This window comes from Bactrocera tryoni, chromosome 4 (genome assembly GCF_016617805.1).
Source record: "Bactrocera tryoni isolate S06 chromosome 4, CSIRO_BtryS06_freeze2, whole genome shotgun sequence".
NCBI lineage: Eukaryota > Metazoa > Arthropoda > Insecta > Diptera > Tephritidae > Bactrocera > Bactrocera tryoni.
This window is the reverse complement of record NC_052502.1, coordinates 19656340-19680818: the sequence shown is the minus strand read 5'-3', so window position 1 is coordinate 19680818 and position 24479 is coordinate 19656340. Positions and strand designations below refer to the sequence as shown.

The window sequence follows — 24479 nt, the reverse complement described above, 5'->3', positions numbered from 1 at the left end:
CGTCAGTCTCTTGACCTAGGCCACTTAGTTGGGTCTCTGGAACAACATCATGTTTGACAACGATGCTCTCAGTTTTGCGGAATAATACCTCTAAACTTTAACAACTCAAAACTGCAAATTATATTGATTGCAACCCTCGTAGCTACCACCCCTTTACTCACCACCTGGTAAAATAAAAGGTAAACAGTATAAATTACTAATAATCGCGACAGAAGCATTGCAAAACTCATGCGCATCAGAATAAACACATTTTCGCAATTTGTGTTGAGTGCAATCGTGTATGGAGGTGTGTACTCGCCACTTTTCACTCAACGAGCGCTCATTCAACAGTTGTTTGCCACTGTCCAACGCAACGAGCGGCAATTTGAGTAAAATTTTATGAAAACATTTTCAGACAATTCAGTGCTTTTATGAATTCACTACGGATAAGTTGTTGGCGCGTTTCAAAACGGTTTACCGCTAACAAATTTCTAAAAACAATAAAATAAAAATATTTTAACAGCAAAATGAGAATGAACAACTGAGCGATACTTAAATGTCATTGAACGCATTCTCACAGAACTTTTTAGTTTTTGCTGCTTTTCGCTTGGTGTGAAAAATATGAGAAATTGAAAATTAAAATAACAAAAACAAAAAATTAAAGTGTTGTTTACAAGAGTAAAGCGCTAGCAGTTAGTGATTGCTACAAAGTGTAGTCAAATAAATACGAGTATCTACATATGTATGTGAGAGAAAAGTAAAAAATAAAATGTATGTATATACATATAGGTGTGTGTTCTAAGTGCACAACGACAAAACAATTTATATAATGCAACAACAAGCGTTTTTTTAGCGTGGTTTTAATGACATTAATTTCGAATTGGAAATTTAAAACACAAAATATTTAAAAAACATTAAAATATATAATAAAGAAATTAAATGAAAATAATATTATATAATAATGAAATGAATAAAATATTAAAAAAAAATTAATATCAAAAGAAATATTAAAAATAATATCAAAAATAATAACAAAAACTTTAAAAATGTATTTAATAATAGTATACAAAAAAAACTGAAATAAAATATAAATTAAAATTTTCTGCAGTTGTTTTAATGAAGTTTAAAACTCAAAATACTAAAAAAAACTTTAAAAAGAAAAAATAAAATTATAGAATATTAATAAAATTTTAAAGAAATTTAAAAAAAATTAAAAAAAATTAAAAATAAATAAAAATTATTTTAAAAAAAGTATACAAAAAAATTTATATAAAATATATAATACACAAAAATGATAAAATGTTCACCACATCTTTATAGTACCGTAAATATGCATGTAAATATTCTAAAACGCCTTAAAAAAACCCTCCCTTGAGACACTATTTATATAGTACGCATTTAAGTGCAAAAAAGTAATTTTTTTTTGCTTAGTGTTATATTATATAAAATACAAAAGAAATTTGATATGTGAAATATGATTTGCCAGAGAGCATGTTCGTGCCAACAAAAACTCGCGAGAAAAATTGCATAAAATGTAATGCAATAAAAACAATTTAAAACAAATGTGTTTAATGAGTGTAAATATTATTTTATACATATACATACATACTTTTATATATATGTATGTATGTATAAATAACATTTGCAACGAGCTTTCGCCTACATTTGCCATTCATGCACTTTAACAGTAGAACGAAATTCGAGTAAAACAGTGTTGCCACAACCAAAAATATATAAATTAAAGTAATTACAACCTTGAATCTCATTGCTCTAAACCTGTAACAGGAAATGGTTTGAAACGAAACGTGTTTAAGGTATTAGAGACCGTCCATTCAGTAAGTATGTTGGTCGTGGGGGAGAGGTGGCAAGCTAAATCTTTCCCAAACTCACTTTTGCTTGTAGAAAATGGTGTAAAATTGTATGAATATAAGGTTAAATTAAAGTAAAAAAAAATATGGAATGTAAATATGCCGAAATAGTTATATCTGCAGAGCAGCACAGTAGCTTTTGTTAATGTGTATGTACTATGTGCTCCAGGAAGGGCACTTTGTACACTTATAAAGGGTGATCCATTTCGAGGTTTCCTACTTTTTTTTGAAGTAAAAACACAGAAACTTCAAATTTTATGGGGAACGTTGATTATCATTCGACGAAAGAATATTTTTTTTTTTTCGTGATAAAGTTGAATGATTTGTAAACGTTGTTAGTCTTTCTAAGTCTTTCCACGGTAAAATGACAAAAAATACTGAACAAAAATAATATGACAGTTTGACACCACTCACAAGTGATCTGTCAAAAAATGGCTATTGAAAAAAGTACCTCTACTTAGATAACACGATAAATGCGGATTGACAGTTAGAACTTTAGAAAAGTCAGCGATGGCGCTTATCCAAAAAAAAGTCTTGCGGTATTTTTATTGAATTTTTTTTTTTTATTGAAATTGAAATGAATTTTTGATGACTCATGCCCAGCTCTTGACCAATGCTACGGCTGCTACTATGCCGGTCTCTTTCGACCAATTCAGCGATTTATCGCAATTTTCGACGACGGGCCTTCCGGAGCGTGGCGCATCTTTGACCACCTCTACACCAGAACGAAAACGTTGAAACCATCGTTGTGCGGTGGAAATGAAAACTGTATCGGGTCCATAAACTGCACAAATTTTATTGGCGGCTTGAGATGCATTTTTGCCTTTATCGTAGTAGTACTGTAAAATATGCCGTATTTTCTCTTTATTTTGCTCCATGTTTGCGACGCTATAACTCACGAACGACTTAAAAAAAACGACAATCAATCAAACTCGTGTTAGCGCGTGAAATGAGCTTTCCAAAAAGGAATAGCATGACCCGATGCGACGAATAAAACTAGAACTACGCGCTTTCAACGCCAACTAGCGAAAATACCGCAAGACTTTTTTGACAACCTAATATTATATCTAAACTCGGACATCCGGATAATTGCACATACGAATATTAACTGTTTAATATCAACAGATAATCCAAACCTATTTCCGTCACATAACCTAAAAAAAAAATATTTTAAAAAATTTCCACAGTTCAGATGTCATGCTATTTATCGCATTCCCTTAACCTGAAAATCATAATAGTGCAAACCCAAACTTACTACTTTTCTTTTAGTTTCAAAATCCACAAGAACTTTGAAATATATCATTTTGCTCTTCGATCTGCTGTTTTTCCTTCTCTCTCCCTTTACTTTTTCATAAGTTGTGTTATTGCATCTACTAATTTCTCTCCTATTCTCATTTTATTCTTTATAACATGCATAGGTTGGGTATCTCAAGGTGTTACATCGGTTTCACGGCTTAAAATAAATTGTTTTTAATTGTATTTTTTTAATTCTCTAACATCTTCAGAATATTGTCCTAAATGATCAAGTTAACCCGAGCCCGGATTTAGACCTTTTGATAACCTTTAACATGAGATTTATTTCTAAGCCTGAAATAACTCACAATTAAATATACTTGTAGAAATATACATAAAAACAAGTAAGGATAAGTTCGAGTGCAACCGAACATTTTATACTCTTGCATCCTGCAACTTTCATTAACCAAAGCCAGGGAAATATTTTAAGCTGGATCGGAATTCAAGAAATTTTATATAGATATATATAAATCTATATATGTGACCTGGTCTACGAAAACGGGGCTTAGGTGTCAAAAAAAGGAGAACAATTAATGAGATAACGAGAAACTGACGATTATTTTTAACAGCTTTTCCCAGAAAACTAGTTTTCGCACGTTAGCCCCCTTTTCATAGACCAGGTCACATATAGATATAGATACATACATATACTATATATGCTCATATACTGATCGACATGTTTGGCATAAGATTTGTTAGAAGAACGAAAATCATTATATAAATGTATTATAAGGAAGTTGGAGTAGTATCGATTCGATTTTATTAATGTTCCCTGAGTTTCACTATGCTACCTCAAAGACCATCACCAATCATATGGAGTAGTCAGCCGGATGTTCGAAAATTCTGACATTAGTTATACGGTGGCTGGGTCAAGTTTTCGCTCAAATTTCGCTCGGAAGTACGAAAATCTTTATTTTAGGTATATGAGGACTCAGGGAAGTATTGGCCCGATTCAAACGATTTTTGATACACAGAGTAACTATTGTCAGGAAAGGATTCTCTCTAAATATCAATTAAATATCCCATACATTGACCGATATTTTCGGTCAAAAGTCAACTATAGATACTGGAGTCCACATTACCGATATTTGGGGGCTTGAACAGTGTTGGTTGGACTTGGGAAATTTTTGGTCACAAGGTGGCATATTTTAAAATAATTATTAGTGCAAATTTTTATCCCGTTTGTCTACTGGAAAGTGAATATGGGAAGTAGGCGTGGTTTTAGTCCGATTTCGCGCATTTTCGCACTGTTACATAGGAATATATGAAGAATGATTTCGGTTCCCGAAATACGTGATTTCACCAAAAAGTGAGCGGTGCCACGCCCATCGTCCAGTTTTTAGCCCGTCTTCCAGACATCCCTTTCACACCATCTTGAAGGTAAATATTAACTTCTCTGGCTGGAACCAAACGTTATTGAGGGGAATAAGTCTTCGGCGCATTTCAGGGTAAAAAAACTGATTCAACATCCTTAAATAACGTTGCCCATTGACAGTTCCTGTTACACTATTTTTTTTCAAAGAAGTATGGCCCGACAATACACCTTGATGAAATTACACATTACACAAGGACTCGTTCTTGGTGAAGTTCCGTCTGGTGGATTATTTCTGGATTTAATTGACTCTATATACGGTAATTTGACTTCCGTTTAGATCAAAATGGGTTTCTCCAGGCACAAACAGGCAATTTGTCGAGTTATTGTCTTTTTCGGCCATTTCAATCATTTTTTTTTTTGCAAAATTCCATGCGAATGCGCAAATCTAGAGGGTTTAACCGGCCTGTTATATGGACTCAGTACCGAAACAGGTTTAATTCATCATGAATTATCTGTTGTAATGACCGTCTGCTAACTCCAGATTGCGCTGATAGGTTAAAACTCCTGACGATACAACAACCGCGATTGTTTTTTGAACACAAACTTACGGGTCTCGATGGAATGGTCTTCTTGCAATACTTCCAGATTCCGCAAGGATGCTTACCAACATCATAATGGTCCATCTACTCGGAAGAGTACCGGCAAAATTCCGACTGAACTCCCTTAAGGCGGAAATTGCGGACTGAAAAATATGGTACCGCTACACTATCCAAGCCCTTTTTACAGCACTCCAAGCATTCATTTTTATAAAATCTAAAAAATAACCTGCCAAATAATAAAAAAATAACACGATTCGTGCGCCACCCTGTATGTATAAAACTATACCTACATATACTTTCCTATAATCCCATTTATATAATTATCCTTAAATTTCTTAAGAAAACCTCCGAACTTACATCCATTCGGAAGCGACACCGCATTTTTAGGATTTTTTTTATTTGTGGTACAACAAAACAAAATTGCCTAAAATATCCATAAAAAAGAACCAAAAGCGTGAGTAAATACCGAAAACGTGACAACTCTTATCCTTTTCCGTAGCTGTTTTAATATAGCATCCGACTTTTGAAAACGGAATCTTTCTACCAAAATATATTTCACAACAGTTTTTGTTGTTTACGCTTAACTGATTACTATTACTTACTCCACAAGCGATTGCTGACGTATTCCACTCAAACGCCGCTGCTCACTTGCACATTGCATTTGCTGTGTGTTCAGCAACGGATGCCAATATACCCATCCACAGCACATGCATATGTGAGCGGCGCGTTGCCACCGTGGCGTATGCGGTTGCACGTGCACACGTACGTTTCTTCGGCATTTCGACGTACCTGAAAACTTGAATCATCCCTGAATGGGTGCGAGTGTCAACATGCATGCTTTAGGCGCGCACGCTTTGTTGACTGAGGCAGCAAGTGCATTGGCTTTTTTTCCTATTAGAATGAAATGCCGCATTTTTTAGGTTTATAGTACATGCGAGTAGTATTTCATGATGCAATGAAAGGTGTAGACACTTTTGTGCCAACGTGATGGTCTTTTGCAATTCTGCGAAATTCTCAATAAGAATGGCGTCGTACACATTTCGACTGCATATGCAGATAAATTTATAGTATATATGTACATATGTGCTCAAAATGCGATCACCGAGCGCCACAAGTGACCCAACGTGCTGAGCAGCCGACTTAAAAATGTGTGGAATATGTTTTCAAAGTCAACTGTATTTGCAAGAAACGTCAAAATTAAGCTTTTGAAAAGATATGCGTGAATCATGTTCATCACTTGTGAGGTCAGATGGGTTGGATATGCAGGAGAATAGTAGCGGATCGCAAGGCCAATCCAGGAGTGGCAAGGTTCTAAGTTGAATAAGAGCTAAGTTTTTCTCCCAAAAATAGCGATTTTTGTGTAACATTAATTATTAACAGTTGCTTGCAAAATCGAAATTTCCATCCAAAATTGTATACCTTCAATCATTCCCGGACAAATAAATCGATGAGGGTCATATGAAGGTTTCAAGTCAATCAGTTCAGCCGTTTCGGAGAAGTTTTCTCTCTGAAAACAGCTTTTCGATAAAAACTTTTTTAAAGGTTTAGGAGCTGATTACACTAGGTTAAAGCATCTTCTTCTTCTTCTTCTTTTTTTTATGTAGACACCGCTTACGCGATTGTGGCCTTTCCTCCCTTCCGCTGTTTGGCGCTAATTGGAGATTCCAAGTGCAGCCAAGTCCTTCTCCACCTGGTCTTTCAAACGGAGTAGAGGTCTTCCTCTTCCTCTGCGTCCCTCGCGGGTACTGCGTCGAATACTCTCAGAGCCGGATCCATTCGGACGACCTAGCCAGCGTAGCCGCTGTCTCTTAATTCGCTGAACTATGTCAATGTCGTCGTAGATCTCGTACAGCTCATCGTTCCATTAACGGCGGTATTCGTCGTTGCCAATGCGCAAATGATCATAGATCTTCTACAGAACCTTTCTCTCAAAAACTCGTAATCAGAGGTTGCCATCGTCCATGTCTCTGCACCATATGGGAGGACGGGGGTGTTGAGTGACTTGTAGAATTTAGTCTTTGTTCGTCGAGAGAGGACTTTACAATGAATCAACAGTGACAATGACAGTTGTTTGATGACAGGAGATATTTCGTCTTGCCCTCATTCACTTCCAGACCCATTTGCTTCATCAGTTATACGCTTTTTTAGGAGATTACACCTTCCTTATTCAGATCTGCAGTCCGAATTATTTTCTACAGGAGTAAATTGAAGAGGTCGCACTTGGTCTGAAGGCGGAAGAAGGAGCCACCATTCACTCGGGAATGGCCAGAAACGATTCTTTCACACATGGCTCAAGCAGCTCACGACTTCCAGTCTTAGACCAAGTATCCTTTCGGTAACGAAAAAACATCCGTTTAAAGGCGGGCTAAAGTGAGAAGGCGGATCATCCCTCCCTAGGATTGTGCGCTTGGGACCCGCCACGTAAAAAGCACTTCCCCCCAATGAAAAGGACAAAACAGCCTCGGATGAGAGACCCTCCTTACAAATATCGGGTGCAGGTAATCGAGAAAAGCTTGGAGAATTTTGTGCGGTAGTCAACTTTCCAATTTCGATCTCAATCTAAGACCCATGCACATATCTTTTAGAACAAGTCCTCTTGGACCCAGTAATTTCTAGATACATATCGAAAAGTAGAATGGTGAGATCAAATATCTAATGAATACCGGCGGTCTCTCTTCCCTTTTAAATCGTTTTTTCACTTAAATAGATTTTGATCTGAAGTCTCTCTTCCGTTTTAAATCTTTTTTCCACTAAATAGATTTTTAAATATGTAAAGTGAAATCTATTTTGAAGCAATAACAATTCGAATATATTCTGCCCTTCAACTTTAAGTTTAGCAAGCTAACCAAGCTTGCAATGAGAAACATTTACTGTTATTGAATAGCTCGGAAAATAGACAATACAAAGTTTTCCTTTCAAAAGTATACTGCATGTTGCCAGAATAGGAAATAGTAAAAGCCGCAAAAGTAAGTCGAGCAACAAAGTTTTGCTTTGCGAGAAGCACTCTCAATTACTTATACAATCTAACAACCTGCCTGAAACCATACAGGCAAACTGAAATAAACCGAACACACCCCCTAAAGCGTGCACCCACATGTTTACTTTTAAACAGCCATATACAGGCATCCACATTTGTATGTAAGTATGTATGTATGTATGTATTCAGGCGGCCCACAATTCAATGTGTATCCCTATGCGAGAAGCTGGCAAACTTTAAGCATAGACATGCTGGTTATAAATATTATCAATGCTCGCACGAAGGTAAAAGCAAGACTTTCAATGCCCTACGCTTGCCGATTGATCTATAAATAGTTTGAACAGCAGCAACCCTAACCTCACTTCGAAACCGTTGCCGAACACGAGTATACACCTTCGTGCGCGTGTATGTCGGCGTTGGTGTTGGCAGCGCGCATTGCTGGACACGCCGTCCGGCGTTGAGAGAGCGCCAACGAGAGAAAGTTCATGTGCAAAAGCTAAACCAACGCGACCGAAGAACGTGCAGACATGTGTGATGAGCTGCCTGCTTTGAGGCCCCCTGCTGCACTGCTGACGCTCGAGCGTTTGGTGCCGGCCACATCACACGCGGCACATACCACGAAGAAAGGTGCCGTTGGTGTGGTGCCGATTGGCATTGATGTTGGCGATGGCGGTGAAACGTGATTGTGCGATAACACATTTGCGAATAAAACAAATTGTAGCGACTTTGGAGGCTCAGTCGTAGGAATAACGTCGCACAGCATTGTAAGGATTAAGAGGATAACGGCGCGAAACAATTTCGATCTCACAACAAGTGATAAATATTTTTGATATTAATAATATTTCATAAAAAAATGTGGTGAATAATTGATAAAAATATTTAATAACTGTAAAAAATGATTAAAATTTTGAAGAGAAAAATATAAATGAAACCAAAACGGAATGAAAATAATTTAAAAAAATATTAAAAGCAGCTGAAACTATTTTTTATGCATTTTTAATAATATCACAAACTAAAAAATACTGAAAAATTATTTTAATAAAACTCCAAAAAGTTATAAAGTGTATGTTTCACCCAAAAATATTGATTAAATAATTAAATTTTTTATTTTTGTAGTTTCAATAAGATAGTTTATGGAACAAAATATATTTTAGTACAAATATTATTTTAAAAAGTACTAAGGCATAGTTTTTATGCCAAAGAAAGTGTAGTGAATTTTCGTAAAAATACTTTTTATACAAAAACAATTTTGAAATAAGTATAAGAACGGGTTAAAAACACCGGATTAAAAATGGAGGGCGAATCAACGGAATCTACACACAACACAAAGGTGTCGGACTCCGCTTATTCCAACAGCTGCAGCAACTCGCAGTCGCAACGCAGGTAAGATTGAACGAAAAAAATATTATTTTGTACTTTGTTTTTAGAATAATTTCTAAGGCTTGAAACTATTAAGGGGTTACATGGGTTTCCTCGACTAAAAAAGAGCCTTTTTTAACAAAACTTCAGTGAAAATTTGGTGACATTTCTTTTAAAAAGTTGTAATCGAAAAAAATCCTTCGTTCAAGTCTTTAAGAATTGTATCCCAAAGACCTGTGCAAAACTTCATGAAAATCGGTTGCGTAGTTCTCGAGAATTCATGCCAACCGACTTCAAAAACACAGTTTCGAGAAAAACGCGTTTAAAGACGGTCCACTTATCCAGCTAGCCTCGAGCGCACAAGTTCTTTAAACTGTATATCCGAAACTATTACTCGGATCAACTTAAGAATTTAGGACACTATTCTAGAGAATTAAGGTAATAAAGAATGAATTTTTGTAACCCGTAGAAAAAAATGTTTATATTATTAAGAAAAAGTAGAGTAAGCAAAAATCCTTAGGATCATGATAAGATCAAAATTATACAAACTATTCTTTTCGGCAATGGCAAACCTCGGTGGATATTTTTGCAAACAAAAAGCAAAAATTCATGTAGTCATTAAAGTAATATACTCGTAGGATTTAGTAGAAAGCACAATTTTCAAGGTAATTTCATAAAAATCTCGTGCCTATTGACGAAAAAAATAGAACGGTCGATTTTCACAAGCTTCTCTTGAGGCGAATTTTTCACCAATAAAATCATTTGTTATAGAACAGACAGAAACAGAGTGTAAACACTTCGTGCAAGGTCCAAACTATGGAATAGGGGAAGTATAAGCTCCGCACCTGCTACCGAGACACTATCGATGTGAATTTCCTGACTGTCAATGAAAACTGTGCAGTCAGAGATCTTACTGGCATCGTTGGAATATCGGAAGGATTAGTAAACACCATTTTGAAAGATCATTTGGGCATAAGAAAAGTAAAAGCAAAATTTAATCCAAAATCACTCAATTTTTTCGGAAAACAGCGTCGCGTTAACGTCTGTGAAACAATGCTTTTCGACTACCAGGATTTCATGAAAGGTATTATTACTGGCGATGAGTCTTGGATTTTTGCTTACGACCCGGACACAGACGATCAATCGGCCGAATATCGTGGCAAAGGTCAGCCGAAGCCGAAAAAACCACGTATAATCAAGGTTATATTAACAGTTTTCTTCGATTATCGAGGTTGGTGGGTGGTGGGCACTCCGAATTTCTTCCGACTGGCCAAAATGTCAATAATGATTATTATTTGAGTATTATGCGTCATTTGCGCGAAGCAATTCGTAAAAAGAGGTCGGAATTATGGACCGATAACTCATGGTTTTTGCACCACAATAATGCACCGTCACATTGATCCTTCGTAAGTTTTTCGCCAAATTTTCAACCAATATCGTGCCGCAACCACCGGTGTTTGCTGATTTAGCTCCGTGTGACTTCTGGCAATTCAGCAAACTCAAACGACCGCTTCAGGGAATTTGTTTTGAACCATTTGAATGTATTAAACGTGGATAGCTACGAGCATTGAAGGCTATTCCGAAAATTGACTCTAACAACTGTTTCGAGGATTGGAAAAAATGTTGGCACAAGTTTATTGGATACCAAGGGGATTACTTTGAGGGGGACGACATAGATTTTGAAAAATAAATTAAGAATTTTTAAATTACAAGGTCTTACTATTGTTTGCTCATAATAGTAGATCGATCGTGTAGCCTGATTAACGATTGGCCTTCCAGAGCGTGGTGCATCTTTGACATGAAAATTACCGCAACCGAATCGACTAAAATTGCGTGTGGATGACAGTTACAGTACCAGGACCATAAACACTATTCACATTTAAGCTGGTTAGCCTTCGTTGTCCCCTTCATAGAAAAAAAAACTGCAAAATATGGCGTAATTTAACTTTAGTGGTCTCCATCAATGACGCGTGCTTAAAAATACTGAGTTAAGTTATCAGAAAATAGTTGAAGAAATTTTTCAGTACAAAATCTTATCTTTCAAATGACATATAGCGTTACCCACTCGCAACGCATCCTAAGCATGGTAGTAGCAGACCGGCAAAACTATATGCCAGGCGATGGCTCAAAACTTGTTAAACCCCAGGTTCTAGTAGTCTTTGTTAGTCTATAAACTATAAAAGGATCTTTTAAATCATATTTGCTGAATGCTTTTGTCGTTTGTAGATCACATTCAAGGTAATTATCATTATCATTCCTTCTTTGAGGCATCACATGATGATGAGATTTAGGTGTAGCATCAGAACTCAGAACATTTGCGTTTGGCTCGATTTTTTCAGTTAACGCCAATGGTGATTCACAGTTCATTTCAAATCATGGGTACAGTATAGTATAGTATCTGGTACTACTTTATTTACTGTGTCATCCCGAATATGGAAACGCAATGCAGATCTTCACACTTTCTTCGAAATCTTTTAAAGTTTGAACTGTTTTCGATTCGACAACTATTGATGAGTGGTATATCGAACAAACAACTGGCATAAAGCATTTAATGCTGCAAATAAAGATGAAAATAAAGATAGATAACTCTGTTATCTGACATCCACATACTCTCTTCTTTTGAGACCAGGGGGATACTATTGTTTTCAGAGCATGGCATGTCATAACATTTTAATTTTTTTCAAATACCCTAGTATTTGTTATCACCCAACTCTCTCACAATGCATGTTTCTCTGAGAATAGAACCAGTACAATTGCAAGCAATATCACATTTATTTGCACTACTTAAAACGTTTGTTGTTTTGTAATTAGCTATGACTAACGACCGGAGCACATTTTGTTCCATAAATATTATTGTATAACCACAAATCCGTAAGCCAATGCAAAACCTACGACAAAGTGCACAAAACAACAATAAATGAGTGTTGCAAGTGTTTTCCACCGCATTAGTTTACGGCGAATCCAACTATAAAAACAATGAATGTTCTAACTAAAAGCAAGTCGTTAGTTTTAAATAAAACCAGAAACATGTACCAATAAACGTGACCGCTACTGACTGTTTGCATTCAATGAGTGCTCATACATATTGTGACTCGCGCTCGGTTAGCGCAATTGAGTGGTTTTCTGCTTCACAATGCAAATAGGTGAGAGAGATTTCAAAATAGCGAACACGAGTGGTTGAACACCGGCATGGGCACATACTCGGTTTAAAGTGCATCACTATGTATTGTATGTATATACGTATATATACTCAACGTTGTTGCTAATTTTATGATCAGGATTTACTTTATCTCAGAAGAAAAGTCATAAAATGCTTAAAAATAGTTTTGGTATATTATTTACAGAGAGAAAACTCATTCTTTAATAGTTTGAAGAGAAAGCTCCATAATTTCTGAAAAGCTTTTTTGGACTTTTCAGAAAGTACACAAAGTTTTTAGTATTATCCAGAGAGATTGTGACTATGATCTTATTAGAAATATTTAGGACTCAAAGTCTTTCTTTTAAGGCAACAAATGCAGTTTTAGTAATCGTCGTCTTTATTTGCGTAGACACCACGGCTATTGTCTAGTTTACAAAGCGAGCCAGTCCTTCTTCCTTTTTCGCTGTGTGTCGCCAATTGTAGATTCTAAGTGTAGCTAGGTCTTTCCCCACCTTTTCTTTCCAACGTAATGAAGGTCTTCCTCTTCTTCTGCTTCCTCCGGCGGGTACTGCGTCAAATACTCTCAGTGCTGCAGTGTTTTCATCCATTCTCACGACATTACCTAGCCGACGTAGTCGCTGCCTCTTAATTAGCTGAACTATGTCAATGTTATCGTTAATTTCGTACAGCTCATCGTTCCATCGACTGCGGTATTCGCCGTTTCCAATGCGCAAACGACCATTAAATCTTAGCAGAACATTTCTTTCGAAAACTCGTAACGTCGACTTATCAGATGTCGTCATCGTCCATGCCTCTGCACCAAATAGCAGGACGGCAATAATGAGTGACTTATAGAGTTTGGTTTTTTTTCGTCGAGAGAGGACTCTACTTCTCAATTGCCTACTCAGTCCGAAGTAGCATTTGGTGGCAAGAGTTATTCTGCGTTGGATTTCGAGGCTGAAGTTGTTGTTGGTGTTAATGCTGGTTCCAAGATGGACGAAATTATCTACGACTCACGATCTCAACATATTTTATGGATAAATTCAACACAATGCTAAATTCATACCAAAAACCATGAATGCGCCGTCACATTCTAGCTTGATTGAGGCTGACTTTTTGAGCAAACACTAAACTAGAGTCATCGCCGAGCCACCATATTCGCCAGATTTAGCTCCCTGTAATTGTTTCCGTTTTTGGAACCGAAAAATGAGCTTTGTGTTAGGTTAGGTTAAGACCAAAATATATCTAATCATTCCGTGAAGTCAAGAAAACTGAAGTATGAAAATGCTAGGAATTCTTGGAGCAGATGATGCCAGATAACTAAAATTATTAAGAACGCGTCATAACTCTCACAAAAATATATGAAATATATATGTATATAGCTCAAAAACTCTGGCTGTGAACCATTAGAGAGCAGAGAGACCTTTCCTTTCATGGGAAGTCTTGTATCTTGTATATCCTATATTCTATGTATATTATTGGCTGAAAGTAATGGCGTTTCCGAGATCTTAAAATATGCCTCGATATAAAAGTTTCGCGGCAGTAAAATGTACCATAAATCTTTCTGTATGGCCGAGCCTCTTTTTCAACCGATATAAGTTATAACTTGTAAGATTGATTTACATTATAAAATTCTGTTACCAAGCAGATATTTAACAACAACAAAAAGCGTAATAATTTAATATTGGTATTATTGACTTTCATTTCCAGCGGCAGTTCGAAATCACGTCTAAGCGGTAGTCACTCATCGGGCAGCAGCGGCTATGGCGGCAAACCATCAACGCAGGCGAGCAGGTATGTAACCAAATCCATGGCATGACCTGAATCCTTCTACATTATACATTATGACGTCAATTCAATTCTAACTGTTATTTAATACATTAAATTAAACTTCTGTTTTTGTTTTTGTTTCTTTTGGCCCGTTATTAATTTGTTTGGCCTAAACGCAGCAGCGACATGCACATTAAACGCGTCAAAGATAAGACACGCAAGAAGAAGAAGTTGAAGTGTTCAGCACAAACGAATATTCTGGAAAATCAGGACGATGTCCCGAACACCAGTGAGCCACAAAATGAAGAGCAAATCGCTTTGGGCTGTGACAAGGCAATCGGTAAATTGATACTTTCGTATCTCGTACGCAATAACCAAATTATTATATAAGTAACAAGAGCATGCAATTCATTAAAAAATATGCTTATTAATTGTAGCGCAATGCAGTCGCCAGAAGGAGAATAAAGAGACGTCATTATTGCTGGAAAAGGAGACAACCGAACAAACTAAATCGGAGATATCATTGCAATTTCCCACACCATCACCGTTATCTAGTGAGTTCCCTAGAATAATTATGATCTCGTATTTATGTTTGGGTGTATAACAAACTTAGTACATTTTTGTGACAGTTCTGTGTTTAAGGTATTAAAGATATATAACATTAGTAGGTCTATGACGAATATTGTAAATTGTTATATTATACATAACATAAATATGAATTAAAGTTTTTGGTATGTGTCTTCGATAAGTTATTTATCAATACGCCCAATTGTAGGCAATATATCGCTTTTATAGTCGAAAGATGTCGAAACATTTGACATATAGTAATTGCACTCAGAGAACGTATATTATCTCCTGCCGAGCCAAAAGTGGTGAAATCCACTAATAGAAAACTCATGGCTCTTGACAGTTTACACGCTTGTCCGTAGTTGGACCTTCTCTATATTATAAGTTCTCTGTAACTCTCTCGTGTATTTCAAGTTTATAGATTATGTTATGTTCACGAAATAGTTGTGCCTCATCAAATACCGAATTAGCGGGCTATTTAATCATACTCAATTACAACTTAGCGAGTTGAAAAGCCGACTGGACGATGTCTTAGTTGTGACAGGAAAAATGTTGTCTATTAATAAAGTATTTCAAAGGAGTCTTAAAGATGTTAATCACACAAGAAATTCTGTCGAGGAGTTTTTAGTAAAGATTTCCCAGACTTATTTCTTCTTCTATAGCCGAGACTTATATACATATGGATAATCCGATGTACAAGTATTAGAAAGTAGTTATGGAAACAAAGATATAACCAGGAAAGTTTTCATAAAATATCGCCTGGGGCTACACTCTTAAGACATAACAGATTAGAAATCAATATAATTGATAACCCTAGATGAACGAGCCCTATGTTCCACCTAGGAACTACGAGAAAATATATATATAGGTGAACCCAGAAGTACAACAATGCCTTAAGTGGCATGGATTAACAGAATACGCCCTACCATATAGTAAATAGCAAAATAAGTGATTATTGTAAGTCTTCGAAGAATCAGCTTCTTAAAGAATCCTTAGTAATGCGAATATATTATTCAAAATAATTAATCCAGTTTACTAACTTATTCTATAAGACTAGTTTTCTTGAATATAAAATTATCTAATTCTGATTTCAATTTTCTTTTTTATTTTCAGCTACCACACAGCAAGGTGGAAAATCGGAGAGAACCTGCGAATCGGCACCAGGGAAATTGGAAAGCTCTGGCAAGGCGGAAAAACTTAAGGAGGTAAGAATTTAGAATTATACTTAAGTGAGTCCATAAATTAAATAATTTTGATGGAAACGATGAATTAAAACAAGAAAAACTTTAAGGAAATAAAAAAGATCTTTATCTTGATTTTGATCGGTCAGTTGAAATGGCAGCTTTATGATAGCACCTAAACAATTTGTTTGGAAATTTTACCATACCGATCAGTTTATATAAAAGCTACAAGGTTCGTTCCAAAGTAAACAGGACTTAAAAAAAAAACTTAACAAATGGTTTTTTCGGCAAAATCAATTTATTTTATTCAAATTAGTCTCCTTCTGCTTCAATACAGCTTTTTGCCTGGTCCAAAAGCATGACGACCGAGAGTTTTAGCTCGTTGGCCGGTATGGCCGCCAGAATGCCGGTGCAAGCCTTGTGAATAGTCTACGTCTGCATAACGCTTTTCTTTCATGGGAAAATGCATTTTTCCGAAAAGGAAGAAGTCGCACGGTGCCATATCAGGTGAATACGGGGAGTGGTTAATGGCTAAATCGTGATTTTTCCTTTCGTAAGCCCAAATGTTCGGTCAAAATGCGATAAATCGATGTTTTGGAGATATTCAATTCCATTTCCACGAATTTCAATGATGATTTCGGCTGATTTTTGATGAATTCACGCACAGTTTCGATGAAATTCCCGGTGATCACGGATTTTGATTGGCCCACATGTTGATCGTCATTTATGTCCTCAGGACCACTTTGAAAACGTTGAAACCACTCGTGCACTCTGCTACGGGATCGGCAATCATCGCCATAAACTTGTTTCATCAATTGAAATGTTTCGGTAAAAGTTTTACCAATTTTAAAACAAAATTTAATGTTGGCTCTTTGTTCGAAGCTCATTTTCGCACCGATAACACAAATATGCTGACACTTAAAACGAAATAACTTCACTTCCAATCAATGAAATGTCATGAAATTCTCACTGGACAATCGATAAAGATAGCAGATTCTAACGCATCAGTCGGCATATAGATGAAAAATGTTCCTGTTTACTTTGGAACACACCTTGTATGTGTTATAAAAGTCCGCTCTAAAAAATTTGTTCGAAGATTATATTGTTACCTTGGAAAATAATCCATGCCAACTTCATGAAGATATCTGGTCAAATAAAAAAGTATTCCATACAAGGAATTGAGTTTCATCGATCAGGTTGTATGACAGCTGTATCCCATAATGGTTCGATATCGACGGGTCCGCCAAATGAGCAGTTTCTTAGGGAGAAAAGAACTTTATAAAAATTGCAGATCGATATCTCATATACAAACGGACAGACAGACAGATTTTTCAAAAACCTGTCATGTGGAATCGTTAAATAATTATGTGGATCAAGTCGGAGCGATTTAGATATGTATTTTACTTGAAGTAACTTAAGAACATCTGATGAATGATATTTGAATACACTGCAAAGGACCCCATTATACTTGTAGGACACATTCTAAATTTGTACCTGTAATAGTAGACTGTACAAACTTCTAAAATGTTTAAGGATTTCACTCGTCAGAGTACCTCAGCATTCTGCTAGAGCTTGTGAAATTAGTGCAAGAAAAAATACACCACTAAAACTCACTTTGAACCCCTGTTTAGTTAGCGCTTTCTACAATCAACTCTAAAACTAATATTTCCTAAATCCTTCTTACGATAGGAGAGCTTCTGCTGTGTAATATCGATGCATGATGGCATAGTGCTCTTCACAACACCCAGCATTACCGATGTGCTTGGTTTTCCACGCGATATGTGGCTAGGGCGTTCGTTCATAGATTTCGTACACCCCAAGGATCGCGCCACTTTTGCCAGTCAAATAACAACCGGCATACCAATTGCAGAGTCGCGCAACAGCGCACCGAAAGATGCACGCAGCACCTTCTGTGTGATGTTACGTCGTTATCGTGGCTTAAAATCCGGTGGCTATGGCGTTATTGGACGTCCGGTGAGTTATGAACCCTTCCGTTTGGGACTGACATTCCGCGAAGCACCCGAAGAGGCGCGTCCCGACAACAATCTCGTATCGAACGGTACGAATATGTTGCTAGTCATATGCGCCACGCCTATCAAGAGCTCTTATATAGGTATGTATAAATGTTTAACTTAATATTTGTTGGCTCATTTGCTTCAGCGTATTTTTTGGGAAATTCTCTTGCAGTGCCAGATGAGATACTCTCGCACAAAAGCCCTAAATTCTCCATACGTCACACAGCGACGGGTTTAATCTCGCATGTGGACAGCGCCGCCGTCTCCACATTGGGCTACTTACCACAAGATCTTATTGGACGTTCAATATTTGACTTTTATCATCCAGAAGATCTAATGGTATTGAAGGAGATCTATGAAACAGTTATGAAGAAAGGACAAACAGCGGGCGCTTCATTTTGTAGCAAACCGTATCGTTTTTTGATACAGAACGGCTGCTATATTCTGTTGGAAACAGAGTGGACAAGCTTTGTCAATCCGTGGTCACGTAAACTGGAATTCGTTATAGGACATCATAGAGTGTTTCAAGGTACGTTTTAAGAAAAGTAGGCGCCGAACGTTGAAAATAAAAGTTTTCTTTGAATTATAGGTCCGAAACACTGTAATGTTTTTGATTCGGCACCTGCAAATAAGCCAAAGCTTTCCGACGAAGTACGTAGTCGGAATATGCGCATAAAAGACGAGATACTCAAACTACTGGAGGAGTCGATATCGCGACCTTCGGACACTGTAAAGCAAGAGGTATCGCGACGTTGTCAAGCGTTAGCTTCATTCATGGAAACTCTAATGGACGAAGTGACGCGCACAGATCTAAAGCTCGAGCTACCACATGAAAACGAGTTGACAGTATCCGAACGAGATTCGGTGATGTTGGGCGAAATATCGCCACACCATGATTATTACGATAGCAAAAGTTCGACGGAAACGCCGCCCAGCTACAATCAACTCAATTATAATGAGAATTTGCAGCGTTTTTTTAACAGCAAGCCTGTTACCGCGCCCGTCGAGGTCGACCCAATGAAGAACGAACAGTCTTACAGTATTTCGGCTGATGCACGGAATACGCTCAGTCCGGTGCAGTGTTTCGAGGGCAGCGGTGGCAGTGGGTCCTCGGGAAATTTTACATCCGGCAGCCACATACACATGAGTAGCATTACTAACACCAGCAATGCCGGTACTGGCACGTCATCGGGCAGTGCACAGCTAGTCACGTTAACCGAATCACTATTAAATAAACACAACGACGAAATGGAGAAATTCATGTTGAAGAAGCATCGCGAGGCACGCGGTCGTTGCGGCGAGAAGAGTAAGAAGGCAACCGAAAAGGTGATGGAGTATAGTGGGCCGGGGCATGGTCTTAAGCGCGGCGGTTCACATTCATGGGAAGGAGATGCCAACAAACCGAAGCATTCGCATACCAATGTTATGGATGCGCAACGTGATTACGTGGATCACCACAATATGGCGACCAATTCGACTAGCAAAGCGTACGGCACGCTACAAACGACACTGGGCGAAACATCGTTTGCCGGTTCGTATGCTGCAGCCGGTCTTTCCTGCACACGCAACGTCAATCTTTGGCCACCGTTCTCGGTTGGCATCAACACCTCGCACACATCGCAGACGGTGGCGCAAAGCGGGTTCACGCCGCAACACAGCATCTTCCCGACATTCTACTATATACCGGCGACCGCAGCAGCTGCTGCCGCTGCCGCAACACAGGCGCAAGTCAAACCCAACTTGGCCGACATGCCGAGCACATCGGCACAAGCTCTGCCGCTGCAATATATGACTGGCGTTATGTACCCACACCCCTCGCTCTTCTACACGCATCCGGCGACAGCCATGATGTACCAACCCATGTCGTTCTCAAATATGGCCAACTCTTTGGCTTTGTCCGAACAGGGCAACAGCGCGAGCGCATTCAAAACGGTTAGTACATATGCAACATATATTTCAGGGTTGGCAATTTATTCTTAAATTTTATTATCACAATCAGAATCAACCATGTATGCTGGCGCCGACGCCAACGAAGACTCAGGGCGCCTTCCACTCGATCACACCTGCGCAATTGCAACGTCCGTCATCGCAAGCGACTTCGGTGAAAGCCGAACCCGGCTCAAATATGGTAAGGTTATACGTTTTAAAAGTACAGTAGGGAAAATTATTATTTACTTTTATACGAAGGCGCCTTCGGATTCATCGAAAAAGGGTATTGCTGACTCTCCCATTCCATCGGTTATTGGCGATTATGTGTCGGATCAACTCAATCCAAATGATCTGAAGGTGCGTAAGTTAATTATTTAGCTTAAGTAGACATTTAGATGAGTTGCTTAAACCAAATCTTTAGTTCATATTCTATTTCAAGGCAAGCCTTGAGGTAAGCTATTATGTCAAAATAGAGAAAACCGGGAAATGTTTGTAGTCCCACAGAAAAATTTTAGGTAACCATGTTTAACCCATTACTATACTAATACTGATCTTGGGAGTAATCTGGAAAAAAGTAATTGTTGTTATTTTGGCTCGCACTATGTTTTTCACGAGAGTTGTCGAAGGTGAATAGTGTTGATGTTATCAAATGACGTGGTCTTTTAATCTCAGTAGATTTTACCAAGCCACTCTTGATATTATGTTACTTTGAACTGAGTCTGCCTGAAGCAAATATGCGGTCTTTTTTCGGTGAACATGGTAGACAAAGCCGAACGATTTTTCTTATTTTTCTTCAACAAGGAGCGAGAAATCTTTGTCGGGATTACAAAAAAAAAGGGTACATATTCGGTCACTGTCCGAAGTATGATATTCGGAGAGGTGGTCTTATGGGTGTTACGTAAACATAGTCACTTAACCGTTCGCCTGCAGAAATATTGCCGTTTAACAATGTGATTGTTAGGGATTGTGGACCTGCTGTTCTCAATTTTATACCACATATAAAAAAGGAATAAAGACTGTCGGGATTTTTTGGTTTAATACGTGTCGTATAATGCAGAGAAGATGCTAGGAAAAATTAACCACCTACTTTTGGAGTCGTGGACATTCTGTTCTTAGTCGTAACCTGTAATAAAGAGATTGAGACTCTTGTTTTCGTTGTTGTTGGAACGGGTACCTAATCCCCGTTGAAATGGTAAGGATTAGATAAGTTGTCATCGACGTCATCCAACGGTAAGCTCAGGAAAAGTGCTGTTTCGACGGGGTCGGACCAAAGGAAGAAAGGTGTCAGTTGTATAGGGTTAGCAGGGCATGCAAAGTCTTGGCTTGTGTCATGCCGGGACTCATTGCACGCTGACATATGTTTCATATGTCAGAGCATATTCTGAACAAGTAAGAGCTTAACTTGCTACAGTATCCAGAACAAAGCTCCGCAATGGTCACTCTTGTTTCTCGCAGCAACTCGAACTCTTCGTCTGCAACAACGGGTTCTACGTTACCAGAATTGACCCGGATTTTATGCGGCCAAGGGCTGTTATTTCGAAGATCGAACACGGTTTAGATCGGTAAGTCTTTGTATAAGCTAAAAAATGTCAACATTTTTGGTTAAATACATGACGTCCAGTCCACAGAAGACACGGGAGAAAATTAGTCACCTAATTTTGTTGTGGTTGTAATAGCATAAACTGCTACTTTCCCTCATTGTCCAATAATAAGTCGAATCGTTTAGAAATTCAGTAATAATTATGTCTTTTTAATATATAAAAAATTATAATTTTATATTTTAGCAGCCAAACACGGATAGCAATGCCAACAGTGATGATATGGATGGTTCCAGCTTCTCATCTTTTTACTCCTCTTTTATAAAAACCACCGACGGATCAGACAGTCCACAAGAAAACGATAAGGACGGAAAACATCGAAAATATAAGGTATGTTTACGAAAGAGAAGGACATTCTGCCTTATTGTTGTAGTGGCAGAGTTCTGCCGAGTTGACAGTCCTATCTAAACTAAACAAAACATGAAAAATAAATCTTAAGAATTTACTTGAGTCATCATTATTTTCCGTTAAAGCAAAGTTAACCTCTTTCTTCCAGGTACAAACCGACTCTAAATCAATGGACAATGCAGAAGAAGACCAAACATTACATGGTGATGGTTAAGTACAAGTACACGTGAGTTGCTCATCAACGTGATGGCAAGTTTTGTGGCAACGTGACGATCAGTAAGCGGCAATTTTATTTACAAACTATTCCCACACAAGTCCACTTTGGCACAACTTACGATACGAAGAAGTGTGAGTCAAGCGTACAAAATCACATTGGAATATTTTTAAGGCAGAATTCAACTTATTCTGAATTTCAGATTAGCGCAAGTATTGTCGCTGGCATACAATTAAATGCTGAAAATCATAATTTGCGATTCGCTACGTAACAGTTGTGACGACGCTATGGTTATGAACCCCCATTTTTTTTAACGGACGTAGTTTTCATTATAGAAATTGTTTATGTACATAAGAATATACATATGCAGAATTAAATTAAATTTAAAAAAACTAAGGAAGTTTACTCTGTTACGCAACAAAGTGAAATACAATAAAGACAGAATATATTTATTTAGAAAAGAAAAAAAAACCAAGAACTTACTTATATGCAACATATAGTTTTTCATTTTCGTTTCTTTTTCGGCTTAGCGCTACCACTCTCCGATTTCTCCTTATCAGTGGGTTTTTTAGCTGACTCCTTTGTTGTTTGAAATTGTTGCAAATCGGCACAAAAAAGCACAGCTTGCGCCCAACCCGCATACGGACCGTAAATGTTACGTAAGTGATTTGCGATTTCTTCATAAATGCGCGGCGTGACGGTTTTCACCGTCGCCAATTGTTCGGGCATATAAACAGTTTGCGCAACTTTATAAATGTGAGTATCAATTGGCACTGCCTCTAAGTGACCCAACGACATGAGACAAATGCAATCGGCCACTTTGTAACCGATACCAGGTAAGCGCACAAGTTCTTGCCGTGCATCAGCGTAGGACATCTCACGCAACTTTGTAAACCACGATTCACCGCCAAACTCTAGAATTTTAGCTACAGTCTGCGCGATAAATTTAGCACGATAGCCGAATTTGGCTTCGCGCAAATTGACTTCTAACTAAAAAAAGAATTAAAGATTGTTTTTTGGTACATAATTATGATATACAATATGAAAATCATACCTCCTTCTGATTTTCCTTTAAAGCTGAGAGCTTGGGAAAAGTAAACTCTTCTCTTTCATTAAAATGTCCAATGCTTTGACCATATTTTGAGCAAAACCAATCAATCATTGCAGAAATTCTTAAATGAGAGCGGTAAAAAATCATGAAAGAATTTTTTAGTACAAAGAAATTGACTAAATTAGATTTAAATTATAACATCAATTCCTCGATAAGATATTCTATGAATTTTTACAGTAGTTTTGGAAATACAAACAAATAAATATTAAAAAATACAACTACTTCTACTTTTAAAAATATAAGTTGCATTAAAAAACACCTTTGCTTTGAGTACGCATTGGATGCACTATTTAAAAGTACAATAGCTTCTCACCTTTTAATGTGATTGTTTTGGCTGCATATGAATGATAATATATTTTCGAGTGGTTCTTGATCCAGCACACGCACAGCTTTAATATGTGGCGTTATGGTATCAAAGTGATTGTGTGCCGTGCGCCACTTATCCATATTTTTATTTAAATCGAAATTAAGGCGGAAGTAACGTTGCAACAATTCTCGATAATACTCCGCTTTGTGTGTATTTGTATTAGGCACATCCGGTGCTGGAAAGACTTTATATGAAATAGCGGAATCTGTTTGACTTAACTGCCAATATGCATTGTAAGCTACTCCTTGGAATAATGGCGATTTGGTATCAATCAAATTGAGTTTCCTCCAGCTATAAAGGACGCATAGATGGTTAAAATATTAAAGGTCATTAATAAGCAATCTCACCGGAAACTCTGCCCTCCAACTAGAGTAACCTCCAGATTAAGCAATTTGGCTGGTATTGCTATTTCGCCAGCAAAACAAAGAACCATTTTAAAATAGTTTTTGATATTACTTTTTGCTTTGCATTTAAATTTGAATTAAAAGATTTGTTTATACGCCTTGCAAAGAACAGCTGAGCGGGATTTATATCAAGTTTACGAAACGGTGTTGGGAAACGTTCAAATAAATATTTTATCTTATTGGTCTTTCGCGCAACTAACTGGATAAACCATGTGGTTCAGAAATTTTTTAATTATGGATGTCAAATATAATACACATTTTGTACTGGTATTACATACTTCTCTTGGTTATTTATTAAATCCTTTACGATGTTTATTAATACATGCTTGTTGCAAATGATTGACGATTCTGACTTGTCAATCACTTTTGACAGCTGTTGTAACTACGGTTCACAATAACGAATAAGAAGAAGACAAGTTAGTCAAATTTTTCACAATCGTATTTCA

General features: G+C 37.3%; 2 protein-coding genes across 4 annotated transcripts; one reads left to right on the top strand and one right to left on the bottom strand.

Annotated features, from left to right (window-relative positions):
- The first annotated feature begins 396 nt into the window (after positions 1 to 396).
- LOC120775331 (period circadian protein) lies at positions 397 to 22607 on the top strand. 3 transcript variants are annotated; one of them, XR_005705317.1, is made up of 14 exons: positions 397 to 750; positions 9148 to 9414; positions 14240 to 14323; positions 14479 to 14639; positions 14737 to 14853; positions 15980 to 16071; positions 17737 to 18160; positions 18235 to 18591; positions 18652 to 19994; positions 20062 to 20190; positions 20250 to 20348; positions 21776 to 21919; positions 22086 to 22285; positions 22354 to 22603. XR_005705317.1 is itself a non-coding variant. In XM_040105473.1 (13 exons), exons 2-13 carry the CDS (start codon positions 9323 to 9325, stop codon positions 22149 to 22151), a joined length of 3108 nt encoding a protein of 1035 aa, XP_039961407.1. In that variant the 5' UTR covers positions 397 to 721; positions 9148 to 9322; the 3' UTR covers positions 22152 to 22607. The 3 variants fall into 3 exon arrangements, 1 of the variants encoding a protein (XP_039961407.1); XM_040105473.1 differs by having other exon boundaries at positions 397 to 721; positions 22086 to 22607; XR_005705318.1 differs by lacking the exon at positions 397 to 750 and having other exon boundaries at positions 9323 to 9414; positions 21779 to 21919.
- LOC120775333 (N-glycosylase/DNA lyase) lies at positions 22553 to 24281 on the bottom strand. Its single transcript, XM_040105474.1, has 4 exons — positions 23977 to 24281; positions 23576 to 23920; positions 23206 to 23323; positions 22553 to 23141 (listed from the first exon to the last, which is right to left on the bottom strand). Exons 1-4 carry the CDS (start codon positions 24060 to 24062, stop codon positions 22656 to 22658), a joined length of 1035 nt encoding a protein of 344 aa, XP_039961408.1. The 5' UTR covers positions 24063 to 24281; the 3' UTR covers positions 22553 to 22655.
- Between the last annotated feature and the right edge of the window lie 198 nt (positions 24282 to 24479).

Bases quoted from the DNA above. Each gene is read 5' to 3' on its own strand.
- LOC120775331 (XM_040105473.1), top strand. From the start codon at position 9,323: ATGGAGGGCGAATCAACGGAATCTACACACAACACAAAGGTGTCGGAC. The intron at 20,191-20,249 runs GTAAGGTTATAC...TTTTATACGAAG, and splicing joins CCGAACCCGGCTCAAATATG to GCGCCTTCGGATTCATCGAA. The intron at 20,349-21,775 runs GTGCGTAAGTTA...TTTATATTTTAG, and splicing joins TCAATCCAAATGATCTGAAG to CAGCCAAACACGGATAGCAA.
- LOC120775333 (XM_040105474.1), bottom strand. From the start codon at position 24,062: ATGGTTCTTTGTTTTGCTGGCGAAATAGCAATACCAGCCAAATTGCTT. The intron at 23,921-23,976 runs GTGAGATTGCTT...CGTCCTTTATAG, and splicing joins GTTGGAGGGCAGAGTTTCCG to CTGGAGGAAACTCAATTTGA. The intron at 23,324-23,575 runs GTGAGAAGCTAT...CTCTCATTTAAG, and splicing joins CAAAACAATCACATTAAAAG to AATTTCTGCAATGATTGATT.